This window comes from Nannobrachium achirus (assembly GCF_963921795.1).
Source record: "Nannobrachium achirus genome assembly, chromosome: 18".
Lineage (NCBI taxonomy): Eukaryota > Metazoa > Chordata > Actinopteri > Myctophiformes > Myctophidae > Nannobrachium > Nannobrachium achirus.
In genome coordinates, this window is record NC_137825.1 from 513318 (window position 1) to 534408 (window position 21091).

Below are 21091 nucleotides of genomic sequence, written 5' to 3' on the forward strand. Positions count from 1 at the left end.
GCATATTATTACAGTTAACTAGTGAGCTGCATGAGATGAGCATATTATTACAGTTAACTAGTGAGCTGCATGAGATGAGCATATTATTACAGTTAACTAGTGAGCTGCATGAGATGAGCATATTATTACAGTTAACTAGTGAGTTGCATGAGATGAGCATATTATTACAGTTAACTAGTGAGCAGCATGAGATGAGCATATTATTACAGTTAACTAGTGAGCTGCATGAGATGAGCATATTATTACAGTTAACTAGTGAGCTGCATGAGATGAGCATATTATTACAGTTAACTAGTGAGCTGTATGAGATGAGCATATTATTACAGTTAACTAGTAGTGAGCAGCATGAGATGAGCATATTATTACAGTTAACTATAGTGAGCTGCATGAGATGAGCATATTATTACAGTTAACTAGTGAGCTGCATGAGATGAGCATATTATTACAGTTAACTAGTGAGCTGCATGAGATGAGCATATTATTACAGTTAACTAGTGAGCTGCATGAGATTAGCATATTATTACAGTTAACTAGTGAGCTGCATGAGATGAGCATATTATTACAGTTAACTATAGTGAGCTGCATGAGATGAGCATATTATTACAGTTAACTATAGTGAGCTGCATGAGATGAGCATATAATTACAGTTAACTATAGTGAGCTGCATGAGATGAGCATAGTATTACAGTTAACTAGTAGTGAGCTGCATGAGATGAGCATATTATTAATATTACAGTTAACTAATGAGCTGCATGAGATGAGCATATTATTACAGTTAACTATAGTGAGCTGCATGAGATGAGCATATTATTACAGTAAACTAGTGAGCTGCATGAGATGAGCATATTATTACAGTTAACTAGTGAGCTGCATGAGATGAGCATATTATTACAGTTAACTAGTGAGCTGCATGAGATGAGCATATTATTACAGTTAACTAGTAGTGAGCAGCATGAGATGAGCATATTATTACAGTTAACTAGTAGTGAGCTGCATGAGATGAGCATATTATTACAGTTAACTAGTGAGCTGCATGAGATGAGCATATTATTACAGTTAACTATAGTGAGCTGCATGAGATGAGCATATTATTACAGTTAACTAGTGAGCTGCATGAGATGAGCATATTATTACAGTTAACTAGTGAGCTGCATGAGATGAGCATATTATTACAGTTAACTAGTGAGCTGCATGAGATGAGCATATTATTACAGTTAACTAGTAGTGAGCAGCATGAGATGAGCATATTATTATAGTTAACTAGTGAGCTGCATGAGATGAGCATATTATTACAGTTAACTAGTGAGCTGCATGAGATGAGCATATTATTACAGTTAACTAGTAGTGAGCTGCATGAGATGAGCATATTATTACAGTTAACTAGTGAGCAGCATGAGATGAGCATATTATTACAGTTAACTATAGTGAGCTGCATGAGATGAGCATATTATTACAGTTAACTATAGTGAGCTGCATGAGATGAGCATATTATTACAGTTAACTAGTGAGCAGCATGAGATGAGCATATTATTACAGTTAACTAGTAGTGAGCTGCATGAGATGAGCATATTATTACAGTTAACTAGTGAGCTGCATGAGATGAGCATATTATTACAGTTAACTAGTGAGCTGCATGAGATGAGCATATTATTACAGTTAACTAGTGAGCTGCATGAGATGAGCATATTATTACAGTTAACTAGTGAGCTGCATGAGATGAGCATATTATTACAGTTAACTATAGTGAGCTGCATGAGATGAGCATATTATTACAGTTAACTAGTAGTGAGCAGCATGAGATGAGCATATTATTACAGTTAACTATAGTGAGCTGCATGAGATGAGCATATTATTACAGTTAACTATAGTGAGCTGCATGAGATGAGCATATTATTACAGTTAACTAGTGAGCTGCATGAGATGAGCATATTATTACAGTTAACTAGTGAGCTGCATGAGATGAGCATATTATTACAGTTAACTATAGTGAGCTGCATGAGATGAGCATATTATTACAGTTAACTAGTGAGCTGCATGAGATGAGCATATTATTACAATTAACTATAGTGAGCAGCATGAGATGAGCATATTATTACAGTTAACTATAGTGAGCTGCATGAGATGAGCATATTATTACAGTTAACTAGTGAGCTGAGATGAGCATATTATTACAGTTAACTAGTGAGCTGAGATGAGCATATTATTACAGTTAACTAGTGAGCAGCATGAGATGAGCATATTATTACAGTTAACTAGTGAGCTGCATGAGATGAGCATATTATTACAGTTAACTAGTGAGCTGCATGAGATGAGCATATTATTACAGTTAACTAGTGAGCTGTATGAGATGAGCATATTATTACAGTTAACTAGTAGTGAGCAGCATGAGATGAGCATATTATTACAGTTAACTATAGTGAGCTGCATGAGATGAGCATATTATTACAGTTAACTAGTGAGCTGCATGAGATGAGCATATTATTACAGTTAACTAGTGAGCTGCATGAGATGAGCATATTATTACAGTTAACTAGTGAGCTGCATGAGATGAGCATATTATTACAGTTAACTAGTGAGCTGCATGAGACGAGCATATTATTACAGTTAACTATAGTGAGCTGCATGAGATGAGCATATTATTACAGTTAACTATAGTGAGCTGCATGAGATGAGCATATTATTACAGTTAACTAGTGAGCTGCATGAGATGAGCATATTATTACAGTTAACTATAGTGAGCTGCATGAGATGAGCATATTATTACAGTTAACTATTGAGCTGCATGAGATGAGCATATTATTACAGTTAACTAGTGAGCTGCATGAGATGAGCATATTATTACAGTTAACTAGTGAGCTGCATGAGATGAGCATATTATTACAGTTAACTAGTAGTGAGCAGCATGAGATGAGCATATTATTACAGTTAACTAGTGAGCTGCATGAGATGAGCATATTATTACAGTTAACTAGTGAGCTGCATGAGATGAGCATATTATTACAGTTAACTAGTAGTGAGCTGCATGAGATGAGCATATTATTACAGTTAACTAGTGAGCAGCATGAGATGAGCATATTATTACAGTTAACTATAGTGAGCTGCATGAGATGAGCATATTATTACAGTTAACTATAGTGAGCTGCATGAGATGAGCATATTATTACAGTTAACTATGGTGAGCTGCATGAGATGAGCATATTATTACAGTTAACTATAGTGAGCTGCATGAGATGAGCATATTATTACAGTTAACTAGTGAGCAGCATGAGATGAGCATATTATTACAGTTAACTAGTAGTGAGCTGCATGAGATGAGCATATTATTACAGTTAACTAGTGAGCTGCATGAGATGAGCATATTATTACAGTTAACTAGTGAGCTGCATGAGATGAGCATATTATTACAGTTAACTAGTGAGCTGCATGAGATGAGCATATTATTACAGTTAACTAGTGAGCTGCATGAGATGAGCATATTATTACAGTTAACTATAGTGAGCTGCATGAGATGAGCATATTATTACAGTTAACTAGTAGTGAGCAGCATGAGATGAGCATATTATTACAGTTAACTATAGTGAGCTGCATGAGATGAGCATATTATTACAGTTAACTAGTGAGCTGCATGAGATTAGCATATTATTACAGTTAACTAGTGAGCTGCATGAGATGAGCATATTATTACAGTTAACTAGTGAGCTGCATGAGATGAGCATATTATTACAGTTAACTATAGTGAGCTGCATGAGATGAGCATATTATTACAGTTAACTAGTAGTGAGCTCCATGAGATGAGCATATTATTACAGTTAACTAGTGAGCTGCATGAGATGAGCATATTATTACAGTTAACTAGTGAGCTGCATGAGATGAGCATATTATTACAGTTAACTAGTGAGCTGCATGAGATGAGCATATTATTACAGTTAACTAGTGAGCTTTATGAGATGAGCATATTATTACAGTTAACTAGTGAGCTGCATGAGATGAGCATATTATTACAGTTAACTAGTAGTGAGCAGCATGAGATGAGCATATTATTACAGTTAACTAGTGAGCAGCATGAGATGAGCATATTATTACAGTTAACTAGTGAGCAGCATGAGATGAGCATATTATTACAGTTAACTAGTGAGCTGCATGAGATGAGCATATTATTACAGTTAACTAGTGAGCTGCATGAGATGAGCATATTATTACAGTTAACTAGTAGTGAGTTGCATGAGATGAGCATATTATTACAGTTAACTAGTGAGCTGCATGAGATGAGCATATTATTACAGTTAACTAGTGGCTCCAGTGTGCGTGGAACGCCTCTTCCTCTACATTCTATGTAGTCCTTATAAAGCATTCACTGTAGCTGACATCACATTGACATCACAAGTTCACGACCAATAGATAGATTAGCTCTTGAAGTCGCACAACGCAATATGATGCTGTTGTTACAAATTTGTTGTTTTTAAATGTAAAACATCAAGCCCCTCCCCCACACACACACACTACATCCCTGAATGTGATTCAACACAAAATGGTAAATGGTGCATTTATATAGGGCTTTTATCCAAGGCGCTTTACATAGATTGTGCATTACATTCACCCATTCACACACCGATGGCGGAGGAAACCATGCAAGGCACCAACCTGCTCACCGGGAGCAATTAGGGGTTCAGAATCTTGCTCAAGGACCCTTCGACATAAACTCAGGGGGAGCCCGGATTCGAACTGGGAACCCATTTGGGAACCTTTCGTGCTCCCTTCGTGCTCTAATGGCGGTTTCTCTACCCCTGAGCTATGCCGCCCCTAACACAATGCAGAAGTTTACATTACATTTCAAGGAGAACCTTCTAGATTTGCAGGAGTGCAGCAGGAAGCCGCTGTAGGAAAACAAACTACAAATCTGCTCAGCCTTAAGGTCCGTCCATACCGAGGGCGAATTGCTGAATAGCAAATTAGCGTATAATTCGCTTTTTGTTTAAAACCTTATAAAGTCAATGGAAGCATCCACACCAAACGCGAATTTCCTAAAAGCGAAAAGGCGTCTGTTTTTTATTCGCTCATGTCGAATTTAGCGAACATTCGCTGGTGAACTCCTCCCTCTCTCTGTATTAAATCAAGCTCACTCTATCCTACTTACAGAGAGAGAGCGCATATGGTCGAGGGACCTTCGCTTTGCATTGAGGCCAAGGGGAACAGTGTTTCTTTTCCGTGTCTCTCGTCTGTGTGGCTGCTTGGAAAAAGTACTCGAATGTCTACTGGTAAAAGCATGGTTTATGTATGTTTTATTGTTAATGTATATGCAAAAAGACTAATGTTTTAAAATATATCGCTGGGTATTAAATACAATAGGATCCGAAATGTAGTGGAGTAGAGGGAAAGTACTGGGAATTGGACTCAAGTACAAATACCTACAAGTACAGGCTACTCAAGTAAACGTACTTTTAGTTACTTTACACCGCTGCTGCGAGTTGCCTGTCTGTGGGGGAGCGGAGCGGAGGGGGAACGGTGAAAGTGTCTCTTCTGTGATGTGATGGGTTGTGTGCGCCGGTGAAGACTTCTATTCTTCTTTTTCTTTTTATTATTTAATAGGCTAACAACCACGGCCAGGTCATCATCACTTGAGGATGTAGTTTCCATTGTTTTATTTGTTTCCCCGTCCGTTCTCCACTCTCTCTCTCCTTTCTCCTGTGGCTACAGGCAGATAATCACCCCCTCGTTTTTAGGCGAATATTATATGCATATTCGCCACACTTTTTGGTGTGTATGGAAAAAGGCGAATAGTGAATACTTCGCTTTTTTGGTTCGCTTATTCACGTCGCTTTCGCTAATTCGCCGGTCTGTACAGACCTTTAGCTTCGCGTAGCCAGGCTTACTCATCTGCGAATAGAAAAGCCTGGTCAAGACCGCCGGGAGAATTTCACCGGATGTTATTGTTTTTTCATATTCCCCGCTGGCGAAAAAACTGTTCTACTTCTCCCGACCCATCAGTTGCGCTCGTAAAATAAACAATATCCAAACAAAAACATGGATTCTGACAAAGGACACCTAAGAGCGAGTTAAGAGCTACACTCTTTGCGTGTTTCCTAAACCCACCAGGCTTGAGTTAAGACCTGCCTCGCGGAAACGCGAGAACTTCCAGGAGTGGCTGAAATCCTTGCCGGACACATGGGCTGTTTCTCGATGTGAATGCTTGGTAAGTGAAGACTTGGGTCCTTGGTAGTTCAGACTTGGTAGTTCGCCTTGGGAGTAAGAACTTCCGAGGACGGGAGGACGCACGTCGCTGATTCTGGGATTGGAACAGTACTTCCTGCAGCGTACTCGGTGACGTCACCACCTCAGCTTGTCCTCTGTGTGGATATGCCCAGAGCAGATCTATAAACTAACAACTCGTCTTAATGCAAAGCATTGTTAGTTTGTAGATCAGGTTTCTTTGTAGCATAAAATAGGCATAGGCACGTGCACTTTACAATATAAAAATATTATACAAACACCACTGTTTACAATGTACAATATAGGCATTTAGCAGGTGCTCTTAATCCAGAGCTATTCAAATTAGTGAGGACATAAAACCACAACGTAGCCTATATTCTCTATAATTATACAAATGTTAAAACGTTTTTGTTAATATGCTTATAATGTAGGGTTAGGCCTATCAGCCAGGAAAATAAATAAACAATTTGGCATTTATTATGATAGGCAGCTACTGCCCGATTGTATAATTTATGAGAGCCTTAGTAGACCCTAATGCATTGCCACCAGAACAATGGAGCAATGCTACATACTGTAAACACATCGACACAGTAGCCTGCAGTGCAGGTTATTATCACTGGCCACTCACAGCTAAAATTCTAAGGGGAGCATATTCTTTTATGAACTCATCTTTGTTTTACATTGGATAGCCTTTCATTTGGCATTATTTATAATGTGGCATTATTTATGACACATTGTCAATAATGCCATAAGAAAGTCTATCCAATGAAAAACAAAGTTCAGACCATTTATAAAATATTCCATTTAACATTTTGACAAAACAGCAATTTTTACATTGCGGTGCCATTTTGTGCCCACCTATGCTGTATGCTATTATTATTCCATTATCGCATCCTGCATCCGTTATGTCATACCTCTGTTGGAGCCAGGAGGAGGTGAGGAGAGAAGCTTGCTGCCTGCATCTTTGAAGGTCTGGGAGCTCGTTTGGAATAATGTTAACTAACCCATATCAAAACAAGTTAAAACTTACGTTCACACACATAAAGTGGCCTTTTGGACAAAATCGCACACAAACAGGTATAGGAGATTATTCCAAAATATAGGCTAAACAGAATGAAATTGATGGATTGAAAGAAAGAGGAGAGGAATTAAATTCATGAATGATGTACTGTACTGTATATGACATGAAGTAAACAATTGCTGATAACCTCTTTAATGTGTAGGCCTATTTATTAACACAATACTGCATAATGTTATTCTATTTACCTGATTATGGACGGAGCCAACTGTCACACACCTTGCAGACGTAAGCTAAATAATGAGTTCATGAATCCATTATCAAAACATCTTTGGACTGCTTCAATCTACTGTACTTGTATGTCACACATGTCACAATGGACTAGCATGCATGGCACACAATGGACCATTTGTCTACTGTACTTAGCATGACACACAATGGACCATTCATATGCATATTCCATTCCTACATATATCGCATTGACACACATTGTTGACAGCTTTTGTTAAGAGGTGTGAAAACTATTAATGAAACTTTAGTCCTATAAACAGTGGCCCTACACACTCACACACCCCTGTTAATAATAAATATGAATAAACACATGCATATTTCTCTGGACGAATTCCTCTTGCTTGGAATTGCTTGGAACAGTGTAGTCCTGATGGCCGGTCATCTGCAGTAAGGTTAGCGGCGGCTGGCGGCGACTCAAGCGTCCACACGTTCGGTGCACCGGTTTGAAGTTAATTTACAACATTCAAGCCTAAAATAAATCATAAAACGACACTCCGTGGCAAAACGAAAAAAATATTCGGACATGTACTGTGGTCCGTCTGTGTCAGCCATACTGGTTTGTTTTTTGCTGGCTCTCTTGTGGGCGGTCCTATCCGGGTCGTGTTGCATTCTGGGCCATTTGCTGTGGAAAGTCTACAGAAGTCAGCTCCGATGCATCCTCGGTAAAGTGGGAGGATCAAGTTCACATCCAGGAATTTGGTCTCTACTTGGTCATAATGCAGACTTGAGATTGGAAGAGTACTTGGGCAGCAACTGATGACGTATCACAAGTTCACAAGGACGCAAGTCGAGACAAGCATTTACATTGAGAAACCGCCATGGAGGGTGGATAAAGTCAGACCTAGTAAAGGCATGAAGACAATCTTGTACTGAGAAAAGCCTGCATTTGCACAATGCACAGATATTAATTTGTCACTACAGTGCTCAAAATAAACTGTGCTAAAAAAAAAAAATGTGTACTGTGCTTAAAAAAAGGAAAACTTTGTAACTTTGCTAAAGAGAAAAACGTACTGAGAAAGCTATTAATTTGTCACTACTGTGCTCAAAATAAAACCTCTTACTGATTATCAGTAAAATTGTTATAGTTTGGATATGGCTTTGGGGATATTTTGCTGTGTGTATTATTGTCATGGATCAGTAGGTAGTAGGTATAGTACGCACAATCTTTATGTAAACAGACTGCAATGCATGACGTAACTTCCGTTAACCGCAGCACTTCCGCCACTTCCGGTGTCTGTAGGTTCATGCCGTTTTCATCGGCTATTGAGGCCAGGGTGGCTCAGCTTAGGGTTTCATGCACCAAGTAAGCCTCTGATTGGGCAACATACCAGGAAGAGATCAGGAACACAATGCTGTTATTTTCAAAAAGTTTGCACAGAACACAATTACATTTATTATATCATATAAACATCGTAAAATTATATCAAAACTAGTTTACAATATTGACATTGCAATTCATTCATAACTAATGATAATAAACATAGCCCACATTAAAACATAGGCTACAGGCCTATTCACAATGTTGAGCCCTGATAAGGCTTATAGTCTGATATTGCAATTGGGGGTTCTAAATGTTGATAACATGGATGTGGAATATTAGCATATTTATGAGGGGTTGTTCCTGTAGGCGTGGCATAGTGGAATATGAATAGATCCTGATATTGTAAATGAGGATACAGATATGGAAAGGTTTGAGATCCCATAGAGTTTATTTAGGAAGAGTTTTATTGATCAGAGATACATTTTTCTGAGAATTAAACCAATCTATGGATGTGTGGAGTGCAACTTACCTTTTAAAGACGATCAGCTCGTCTGTAAGATATTATTATTTCCATGCTTTCTGCTTAATGAAGTGTCCCTTGCTACTGGGTGCATTTTTATTACTAAAGGTTTACAGCCGAGGCAGCCGAGACTTGCAGAAGGCAGACAAGTCTGATTTGTATTGCATGTTGAAGGATGAAATATAAATCACACAGGCAGCGAGAACAATAGGGAGAGAGAGAGAATGAGAGATGCATGCACCGTTACAGTCTTGTTTAGTAGGCCTATATTAATTTTTCGCACATGTGCAACATGATATAGGTTGAGAGACAACGTATTACATAGTGTAATGCTGCATTCACACTGAGAGAAGACGCATCCGTATACTTTTGCGAATCAAAGAAACAAATGCAAATCCCCCAAAAAACTGTGGTTTCAATTCACTACAGCATACGGTTCACTGTTGGTGTGAATGCGTCCTCCTCAAATGCAGGCAAACATTGTGGTAGATTTTCTGACCATTAGCGCCTGTCTGTCCCCTCATGATTTCTGACCGCTGCTCCCTCCGCAGAGGAGGGCTTTATTGGCATGAGAAAACACTTTACATTGGCAAAGCAGAAGTGCACACAATACAATACAATACAATACAATACAATACAATACAATACAATCGGTACAAAATATGTAGCCTACAAGTTAAAGGAGTGTAACAGTTTTCATGTCTGTCTCTTTTTCTTTCTCTCTCTCCCTCTCTCTCTCTCTCTCTCTGTGCCATATACGGTGACACATATTACGTGCGGAGAGAGAGGGAGGGAGGGTGGAGACTGCAGAGAGAGAGAGAGATAAGAGAGAGCGACGTTCTCCTCTGCACAAATATTAGTCAGGGACCCACAAGCCCAAAAGCTCAAGGAATAGGGTAGGACCTGTGATGTCTTGCCGTACTTTTTTTTCGTTTGGTCAGAATGAGAGGTCTGCTCTGCAAGAAACATCGCGAAAAAAAAAGGTAGGGACATTTGTATATTCACTGTCCCATTGACAACACTACACAGGAACAGAAAAAGTATTTTAACCTCACCCACCGCTATTTTTAAGACCCTTCTAATGGTCCACACCGCCAGGATTTTGCCTACCTTTAACGTGGGCGCGCGCGCAAATCCATTGCGCGATGGTTGACCGATTGCATTTACAATACGATCCAGTCACGGTAAGCAACAAAACACAACAGCCTTCCATTGCCCAAAGCGAAACCGATTGAGCGCCACGTGGATGTTGCATAACATTGAACCGGATGGCATTTCGGCAGACAGGATACAGGCGTCGTTGTCCCGCCCCCCCATTTCCGGTTTGGAACATCCAGATCCGTTTTTTGTGAATAGGGCCCTTCCATAGAGCGCTATGGACGGCGAATCGGCGATCATACTTTTTTGTTTTATAGTTATTACAGCATTTTGATAACTCGTCATACTCGTCATAAGCAGAGTGGACCCATAAATATAGCCCGTCAAGCTCGTCATAAGCAGGGGATGAGTTAAAAAGTTAAAATCTTCTTTAAAGAGGTGATGCCATAGTTTTGTACTTTTTCTGGTTTTCATGTGTCTAGGAGGTTGACAGTACTTCATTAGACCCCCTGGTGTGGTTGTTATGAGAAATTATGCATTCTCTTTTTATTTGGGTTTTTAGACCCAGCAGGCTGCCACCTGCTGGGTCAGAGGTGCCGTTCCAAAAACACCCATACTTATTACATCATATAATCAACCCCTCCCCTAATTATCATTCACCCAACACACGTGGGTGTGGCTAACTTCAGCTGGGTCACCACCCACCATGACAACCACGCATACCAATAAACTGGTGGGTGTGGCCACATAAAAACATAATTTTAACTCTTTCTGTACACTTTTTTGGAAAAATTCTTCCTCCTAGTATAATCATAATAGTAGATAATCATGTTTTATAGAGGGGAAAATCATGACACCTGCACTTTAAGTAGCATGTGAGGGGTCAAACTAGGGGTTCTTCATGATTCTGAATCCATTGCAAGCATTTGTGATTACTCATCGCTTTTCACAGTTTTCTGGGGCCGAAATGTAGCCCAGGGAATGTTTTTCATGCAAGACAAATGCTTGCAATGGATTCAGAATCATGAAGAACCCCTAGTTAGACCCCTCACATGCTACTTAAAGCAGTTGTTTTTCTTTTTTTAATATGTTTCTGTTCCTGTGTACTGGACAGTTAATATACAAATGGCCATAACTTTTTTTCGCGATGTTCCTGTGGACCATAATGACCAAACTAATAGATACAACAGAAATAAAAAGTACGGCAGAAAATCACAGGTCCCCTCCCATTTTGGTGACTGGGTCCCCGGCTATATACTGTATATTGTGGCACGGTTAGGGAAGCCACCAGGGCTAGTAGTACACAGAGACACAGACACAAAGGCAGAGTGAAGCCCGTAGGCACGTTTAATGAAAATAAAGGCCGGCCTGGGGTCTAGGAGCAGGGTGAAAAAAGTAGATCGTAGGGGTCTGAGTTAGTAGTCAGCCAGGGGTAAAGGGGCAGAGGGTTGGAGCTTCGGCTCCAAGGCTCCCCGTCACTGGCTGCTTCGGAATCTGGAGGAAAGAAAATAGCAGGGTGAGAAAATCTGGCATAGATGCTTCTCTGTTTCTCTGCATGTGTTGTCCTTTCGACTGTCCAACCAGAAGTGTGGGCTGTGAGGGTTTTTATGCTGGGCTGGTAACGAGCCACAGCTGCAGCCCGTTGGTTCCTCTCTCCTCAGCTGTGGTGAGTTGGGTTAGGGTTAGGGTTGGTTCCTCTCTCCTCAGCTGTGGTGAGTTGCCTACTTGGGCCAGAGTGAGACGGTGACACCCAGGGGCTCTGCCACAATATATATGTTACAGTTAGATTGGGTAACTCAGTTAGATTGTGGTAAGAGCACTCGTTTTGTCGTTCACCACACACCAATCACCACCAGATGGTGACAACAGCCATTCACTAGTGTAGGTGCTGACGTCACTCGTTTGCGACTCTCTTTCCTTGTTTATTTACTAGCCTAGCTCGGCTGTGTTTAGCCATTAGCTTACTATGCCTAACTCTAACCCTAACCCTAACCTTAACCTCAGTAAAACTATGCCTAACCCTAACCCTAACCCTAAACCTAACCCTAACCTCCGTGGGCCAACGCTACGTTGTTGTTGCCTTTGTTGTGGATCAAAGTGACCACTTGTTCCGCCCCGCGCCACACGACGTGCGCTCCGGTTCTCAATTTCACCGAACCTCAAAAAAAACGTGACAACTTCACCCCTCCCATTTGCACTGAGTATACCGAATTACATATGAGAATGTGGCCTTAGTTTACCAAACGTCCTTGCAACTGGGTTTTAATTGTTGTTATGGGAAAGTAATCTAACAATGTACTTTTCTCAGAAGATAACGCTGTAATGTAACAGACTAGTTTTTAATGGCAATAACGCTGTAACTTAACAAATATTTTTTTAAAGTAACGATAACCAACACTGCTTAAGTTGAAAACCAATGCTGTATTAAAAAATAAGCTAAGCTAAACTAAATTAAACTAAACTGGTTGAGGTTGCACTCGCAAGGGGCTTCAAAACGGGTATTTGGAAACCAGTGGGTGGCGTCACAATCCCTTTTTTCCCCATATTTGTATACAGTCTATGGCAAAGTGTGGGAGCAGAACTGCACCACCAACATGACACTGGTAGATGACTTCACTGAGCCATGCAGGAGTGAGTTCAACAACTGGATGGTGGTCGTTCTGCTGGTGGTTTTCCTGCTGGTCACCAACATCCTGCTCATCAACCTGCTGATCGCCATCCTCAGGTAGAGAACCAGCCTTCTGTCTGTCACTCTCTCTGTTTCCCTTCTTTGTTTCCTGAACTCAGCTCTTCTCTCCTCTCATCATCTCTGATCTTACATCATACATGTCATCACCTTCCTATCATCTTAGTTATGTAGTGGTTTGATTTAATAGTTTGTTGTTTATGTGCCTTCACCCCTCCATGCAGCAACACTTTCAGCAAGGTGGATTCTGATAGTAAAACTTACTGGAGGATCCAGCACTACAAGCTTGTGAAGGAGTTCAAGGACCGTCCTGCTTTGGCTCCTCCATTCATCATCCTCTCCTACATTTATCTCTTCTGCAAGCATCGCTGTTGTGGAACCAACCAGTCTCAACTTTCCACACCAAACGGTCAGTATTAGAATAAAAAACATGATTTAATCTTCTATCTTTAGGGAAAGGTTATTTGTGATTTGACCACTGGTTGAAGTCTGTAACAAAATGTGAACAATAATGCATACATTTTAATTAATTCCAGCTGAATAATTTTTGAAAAAATAAATCTACCAAACATTACATTGAAAACTAGAAACAAAAATGTTTAGGTGCCCCTACAGCTGGCTAAGGGACGGGTCTAGTTTTAAAAAGAGAATCCTGGAGAACACGTGCGTGTGCTGATATGAAATACCAATGACCTCCATCTGACTGGGAAAAACGAAAAAAAAAAAAAAAACAATGCCCCACATGATAAAAGAGAAAGATTCACCCTCCCTATGTCCCACAATATATTGTAATATTAAAATGTTCACCACTTTTCAACCTGTCTTCATATAATAGGTCCTCATTAATGTTCATGATAAAATATCACAATTATTTTCTACTCAGTCCAAGTCTCCTAGGAGAGCTGTGGGAAGTTCAGAATCCATCGTCTTGTGACATCATCATTTTACCCCCAAAAAAAGAAGAAAATTATCAATATTTTAGAAAAAAAAATATTTAGATTTTTATTATCGCGAGAACAATGGCTTCCACTTTAAAATTGCAACTTTTCAGGAATAGAAAGCCTGCAGTTTCTATAAGCTGGATTGGCAATCGATGATGTCACAAGACGATGGGTTTCTGACCTGCCCACAGAAAAAAAAGAGAGAAAAAAAAAAGAAAAAAAAAAGCTATTTTTGAGTGAGGACCAATTATATGAACATAGGTTGATAAGTGGTGGAGTGCTCCTTTAAGTATATAAGTATTATCATGATATCATAATGTAATATTTTGCTAAATATTTTCTTTAAATATTTTCAATATTTTTCAAAAGTATTTAATTACATTTTATTATAATGTTTTGCTGGTGAAAGTAGTAGTTCAGACAACTCTCGGATTAAATAAATATATTTATTGGGCATAATATAAAGAGCATACATATTTAATTTTTATTCATTCCCTGTAAGCCTGAATTATAATAAATGATTTGCCAACTATATTTTACAGTGAATGTAATGAAACAGACCCTCTTAATCATTTGCTGCCAAAAACGAGGAACCCGAGAATTTCGCGATGTACCACCCTGCCACGCCCGAGGAACCCGAGAATTTTGAAAAAAAAAAAAAAAAAAAAATCAAAAAAAAAAAAAAAATTAAAAAAAATTTTTTTTTTGACCCGAAAAACGATAGTAGGCATGATAGCGATCGCGAAATCGCATGTTTAACCCCCATAGCAACCCCATCTTTCAAGCATGGCAGCCATTTTTGTTTACATTATAGGAAAACATAGTGGCTGTTAACTCATGAATGCCTGAACGGATTTCCATTCTGATTTTTTTGTTTGAAAGCTGTGAGCAATGTGGACACACGTGGTGCATGATCTAGGCATGGGTGTGCATTATCCGTGCACTACTGATTACATGGAAGTCTATGGAGACTCATGGCAGGATTGGAGTACGAAGGTATTGTTAAATGGCAGCAGATGAGTTAAGGGAATCTTAGAAACAGAGCCACAGGTGGAGGTGGGAGCAGAGCACAAAGCAGTCTATCATCTTTTATTTTTTCTTTGTACAGTCTATGATCCAGATTAAGATTTGCTTCCAAAGTTTGCACGATGGTTCTATTTAGAACAAAATGCTTCAGATCATGAACACATTAGCCATGAAACACACGTACCAACTGGGTCAAAGATGACATAAGTTTAGCTACCTGGCCTGGTGGAGACCTGTGCTCCAGGGAGCTGTTCTCTAGTTTTATACACAGTTCATTCATACTAATACTTTTCTATTGTTTTGTTTGCCAGATCCTAACATCCAGCACCCTGGTGTGAGTTGTGACGGCTGTCAGGTGAAGCCTATCGTGGGGATCAGGTATAAGTGCACAGTGTGTCTTAACTATGACCTGTGCTCTGCCTGTCAGTCCACTGGGGTTCATAAGGAACATCCTCTGAGGTCCATCCTGACCCCTCGTGTGCGTTGTAAGGGCTGTCAGGTGAAGCCTATCGTGGGGACCAGGTATCAGTGTACAGAGTGTCCTAACTATAACCTGTGCTCTGCCTGTCAGTCCACTGGGTGTCCACTTCATAAGGAACTCCCTCTGACGTCCATCGAGCCGTCATTCCAGGTCAGAATACCTATATACCTGTATATATATATATATATATATATATATATATATAGTAAATAATGTAAATGAATGTCTGTGTGATACTTCACCATACTAGTGTCACACAAATAGCCAACCTGCAAGCTCACAACGCACAGCGTTGCAACGCATTGTGAACTTGTTGTTCTGCTTTTTTGTTTGTGTGTGTTTTTTGTTGTTAAGTGGATTTTATGAATATTCAAATAATGAAAATTATTAGTACATTGGCTCCATTGGAACAAGGTTTATTATTTAGGGTCGCTATTTAGTATGAAAACCAAAACAGAGCAGATCATGCCGGTCCGTCCTTCCGTCCGTCACATGTCACGCTGAGGTGTGACACCTCATGTCTTGATGACATCAGATCCCTGATGTCATCAGTACACGTCATTGTCCCTTTAATACCCATTCTGTACCTACTGTATATACTGTAGAGTTCTCAACGGGCCTGATAATTAAGACCCCGCCCTAAATGGGCCCTAACTGGGCAGGCCCGAGGCCCTACCCGGCCCTACTAGTTGGCAGACATTTTAGGCCCTACCCGGCCCGAAAACTTCGGGTCGGGTATGGTCAGGTCTATCATATAGTAATAGTAATAAAATAATAAAAACGAATATTTTCTTTTTTCATTGAGCCCTAGGCCCTACCCGGCCCGACTAATTAGCATACATTTTAGGCCCTACCCTACCCTAAATGTTGGTCGGGTTCGGGTATGGTCGGGTTCGGGCAGAATTTGAGAACTCTAATATACTGTACCTACTGTATATGGAGATCTCTACACCCCCAACCGTTCACTCAGATCAGCCAACACAGGGATGCTGACAGAACCCTCACTAAAAACCCCAGGACAACGATCCACTCATCCTAGACTCTTCTCCCTCCTGGCCCCCAAACTGTGGAATAAACTCCCTGTTGCACTTAGAACTACAGACTCACTCCCTAGCTTCCATTAGAACTACAGACTCACTCCCTAGCTTCCATTAGAACTACAGACTCACTCCCTAGCTTCCATTAGAGCTACAGACTCACTCCCTAGCTTCCATTAGAACTACAGACTCACTCCCTAGCTTTCATTAGAACTACAGACTCACTCCCTAGCTTCCATTAGAACTACAGACTCACTCCCTAGCCTCCATTAGAACTACAGACTCACTCCCTAGCCTCCATTAGAACTACAGACTAACTCCCTAGCTTCCATTAGAACTACAGACTCACTCCCTAGCTTCCATTAGAACTACAGACTCACTCCCTAGCTTCCATTAGAGCTACAGACTCACTCCCTAGCTTCCATTAGAACTACAGACTCACTCCCTAGCTTCCATTAGAACTACAGACTCACTCCCTAGCTTCCATTAAAACTACAGACTCACTCCCTAGCTTCCATTAGAACTACAGACTCACTCCCTAGCTTCCATTAGAACTACAGACTCTCTCCCTAGCTTCCATTAGAACTACAGACTCACTCCCTAGCTTCCATTAGAACTACAGACTCACTCCCTAGCTTCCATTAGAACTACAGACTCACTCCCTAGCTTCCATTAGAACTACAGACTCACTCCCTAGCTTCCATTAGAACTACAGACTCACTCCCTAGCTTCCATTAGAACTACAGACTCACAGGTTTGGGGATCTGTTGGGAACTGAATGATTGTATGAAGGCAGGTGAAATCTCATTGTTGGTAAACAAGAAATCACTCTATATATCCTGTTGGCTGGTATCAGTTGTGTGGCTACTGTGTGTGTGTGTGTGTGTGTGTGTGTGTGTGTGTGTGTGTGTGTGTGTGTGTGTGTGTGTGTGTGTGTGTGCTTGTGTGTGTGTGTGTGTGTGTGTGTGTGTGTGTGTGTGTGTGTGTGTGTGTGTGTGTGTGTGTGTGTGTGTGTGTGTGTGCGACAACCATTTGGATTTTTTATGTCTCCACAGCGTGTGGAGAGGGGACCAGAAGGGAAGGGAAAGTGTAGTTCTTGATTGTGTTAGGGTTGTTAGGGTTACTTTTAAAAAGGAATCCCCTACAGTTACAAGTTACTTGCAAAGAAAATGTAGTCAGTAACGTAATCTGATTATCACAATTTAAAAAGTAACTACTAGTTACTTTCAGTTACTTTTGGATTTACTTTTTAGCAAAACTCTCTTTAATTAAATAAAACAAGTTTTACCATTGATAACTAGACAAGAATATTGAGCCTATGAAATTAGGAAAAGGACAACAGAATTTTACTTAAGCAAAGTGGCAGTACTTTACGCTGATTCGACTTGATTATTTTATTGTTTGGTGTTATAACTTATGTGTAAAATTGATGAGGGCAAGGGGAGAACGTAATCCAGCGTGTAACCCCCATCATTCAGATCCGTTACTGTAATCCAGATTACACATTTTAAAATGTAACCTGAGACTTTACAAGTTACCTGTTTTTTGTAATCTGATTACGTAATCCCGTTACATGTAATCCGTTACTTAACAACCCTGTGTGTTACATTTAACTAAATGCATTCCCAAGCTAAGCTAGATGGAACTGAATGACTTCACGCGGGCCTGCTCCCTCTCTGTTCTTATGACAGAGACTGTAGGGGTGGTCACTATATGTCGGCAGGAAGGGGAATTGGGTGAGATAGAATGAAACTTAAATTAAACAGATGTAGATGGTGTTCATAGCTTCCTTCTCTTCATACTTCATAGGAATGGGAGACGGAGCAGAAGCAGAAGTTCCTCACAGCCCAGAACCCAGAGAGAAGCAGTGACTCTGAGAGGATGAAGCAGATTTCTGACAAGTAAGATGATAATGACCAGAGGTGGACAATAATACTGTACTGTACTGTACTGTACTGTACTGCACCGTACCGTACCGTACCGTACCGTACCGTACCGTACCGTACTTGAGTATTTGTATGTTTGGATATTTATGACTTTCACTGCAACGCAAGACAAATATTCTATGTTTGACTACATTGTAGTACATTTGGCTACATTTCTAGGAAAGGCAGAATTATGCTTAAAGTGTACAGTACCACTTAAAATCTATCTATCTACAAGCTCAGTAGATCTACTATTTTCTCTATTATTCATACTTGTTGAAAACCTCTGGAAATGCTTTGATTTTTTTTTTAATTGCCAGAATGTCACTACATCCATTGCTTTAACTCAAGTACAAAGTGACAAGAGTAACTTTCTGTTACTGAAATGTCTTGTGTTGTGTATAGTGTATTATAGTGAAGTGTGTTGTGTTGTGTTGTGTTCATCTCATCAACATGGATCTGTCCCATTTAGCACCACCATCAGGCCGATTTTTTTCAAACACATTTTTGGACACTGCTTCTACACATTTTGGCCTAAAATCACGCTGCGACCTGACGGTCGCTTATCTCCCGATTAGGGAGTCTTACTGGTATTATAGTGAAGTGTGTTGCGTTGCGTTTCGTTGTGCTGCGTTGTTCTGTTCTGTTTTGTATTGTATTGTATGTGTTGTATTGTAGTGCAGGGGTCTTCAACGTTTTCAGGCCAAGGACCCCTTAGTTGAGAGAGAGATGAAGCAGGGACCCCCACAACCTTATCATAGATTCCACATAGTTTAATTGTTTGACAGCACAGTCATCAGTGTATTTTGGATTCATGTCAATTTGTGTTTTCAGATATTTAACCACTTGAACCGTCAATACTTAATAAACTTTACCTTTCACTCTGTACTTAGTCTGCTCTTTTTCTCCTCTACACTAAACCTCTTAGCCAAAAATAGCCGATCTACAAGCTCACAACGCCTCGCAGCGCGAGGCGTTGTGAGCTTGTAGATCGGCTATTTTTGGCTAAAGTTCCCAGAATATGGACGCCAGGGTATAAGTGCTTAATATAAAAAAGTCACAAAGATTTGAAGGACCCCCTGTAGTAACTCTGAGGACCCCCTAGGGGTCCCGGACCCCCTGTTGAAGACCCCTGTTGTAGTGAACTGTGTTGTGTTGTGTTGACATTGTGTTGTGTTGTGTTGTGTTGTGTTGTAGTGAACTGTGTTGTGTTGTGTTGACAGAGTGTGTTGTGTTGTGTTGTAGTGAACTGTGTTGTGTTGTGTTGACAGAGTGTGTTGTGTTGTGGTGTTGACAGTGTGTTGTGTTGTGTTGTGTTGACAGTGTGTTGTGTTGTGTTGTGTTGTGTTGTGTTGTGTTGTGTTGTGTTGACAGAGTGTGTTGTGTTGTGTTGTGTTGTGTTGTGTTGTGTTGTGTTGTGTTGACAGAGTGTGTTGTGTTGTGTTGACAGAGTGTGTTGTGTTGTGTTGTGTTGTGTTGTGTTGACAGAGTGTGTTGTGTTGTGGTGTTGACAGAGTGTGTTGTGTTGTGTTGACAGAGTGTGTTGTGTTGTGTTGTGTTGACAGAGTGTGTTGTGTTGTGTTGTGTTGTGTTGACATTGTGTTGTGTTGTGTTGACAGGGTGTGTTGTGTTGTGTTGACATTGTGTTGTGTTGTGTTGACAGAGTGTGTTGTGTTGTGTTGTGTTGACATTGTGTTGTGTTGTGTTGACAGAGTGTGTTGTGTTGTGTTGTGTTGACAGCGTGTGTTGTGTTGTGTTGACAGAGTGTGTTGTGTTGTGTTGACAGAGTGTGTTGTGTTGTGTTGACAGAGTGTGTTGTGTTGTGGTGTTGACAGAGTGTGTTGTGTTGTGTTGACAGAGTGTGTTGTGTTGTGTTGTGTTGACAGAGTGTGTTGTGTTGTGTTGTGTTGTGTTGACATTGTGTTGTGTTGTGTTGACAGGGTGTGTTGTGTTGTGTTGACATTGTGTTGTGTTGTGTTGACAGAGTGTGTTGTGTTGTGTTGTGTTGACATTGTGTTGTGTTGTGTTGACAGAGTGTGTTGTGTTGTGTTGTGTTGACAGCGTGTGTTGTGTTGTGTTGACAGAGTGTGTTGTGTTGTGTTGACAGAGTGTGTTGTGTTGTGTTGTGTTGACAGAATGTGTTGTGTTGTGTTGTGTTGTGTTGACATTGTGTTGTGTTGTGTTGACAGGGTGTGTTGTGTTGTGTTGACATTGTGTTGTGTTGTGTTGACAGAGTGTGTTGCGTTGTGTTGTGTTGACATTGTGTTGTGTTGTGTTGACAGAGTGTGTTGTGTTGTGTTGACAGCGTGTGTTGTGTTGTGTTGACAGAGTGTGTTGTGTTGTGTTGACAGAGTGTGTTGTGTTGTGTTGACAGGGTGTGTTGTGTTGTGTTGACAGAGTGTGTTGTGTTGTGTTGACAGAGTGTGTTGTGTTGTGTTGTGTTGACATTGTGTTGTGTTGTGTTGACAGAGTGTGTTGTGTTGTGTTGTGTTGACAGCGTGTGTTGTGTTGTGTTGACAGAGTGTGTTGTGTTGTGTTGACAGCGTGTGTTGTGTTGTGTTGACAGAGTGTGTTGTGTTGTGTTGACAGAGTGTGTTGTG

The 21091-nt window shown here is 40.3% G+C and overlaps 1 protein-coding gene across 1 annotated transcript in view; it reads left to right on the plus strand.

Annotated features, from left to right (window-relative positions):
- The window catches only part of LOC308303859 (transient receptor potential cation channel subfamily M member 4-like), a gene marked incomplete at both ends in the record, with an annotated part of 99984 nt that overhangs the window by 77546 nt on the left and 1347 nt on the right, over positions 1-21091 (plus strand). The window contains 4 exons of the mRNA XM_080748358.1: positions 12952-13120; positions 13306-13490; positions 15360-15679; positions 18376-18467. Coding sequence (XP_080604484.1) covers positions 12952-13120; positions 13306-13490; positions 15360-15679; positions 18376-18467 — 766 coding nt within the window. The remainder of the gene's footprint in view (positions 1-12951; positions 13121-13305; positions 13491-15359; positions 15680-18375; positions 18468-21091) is intronic.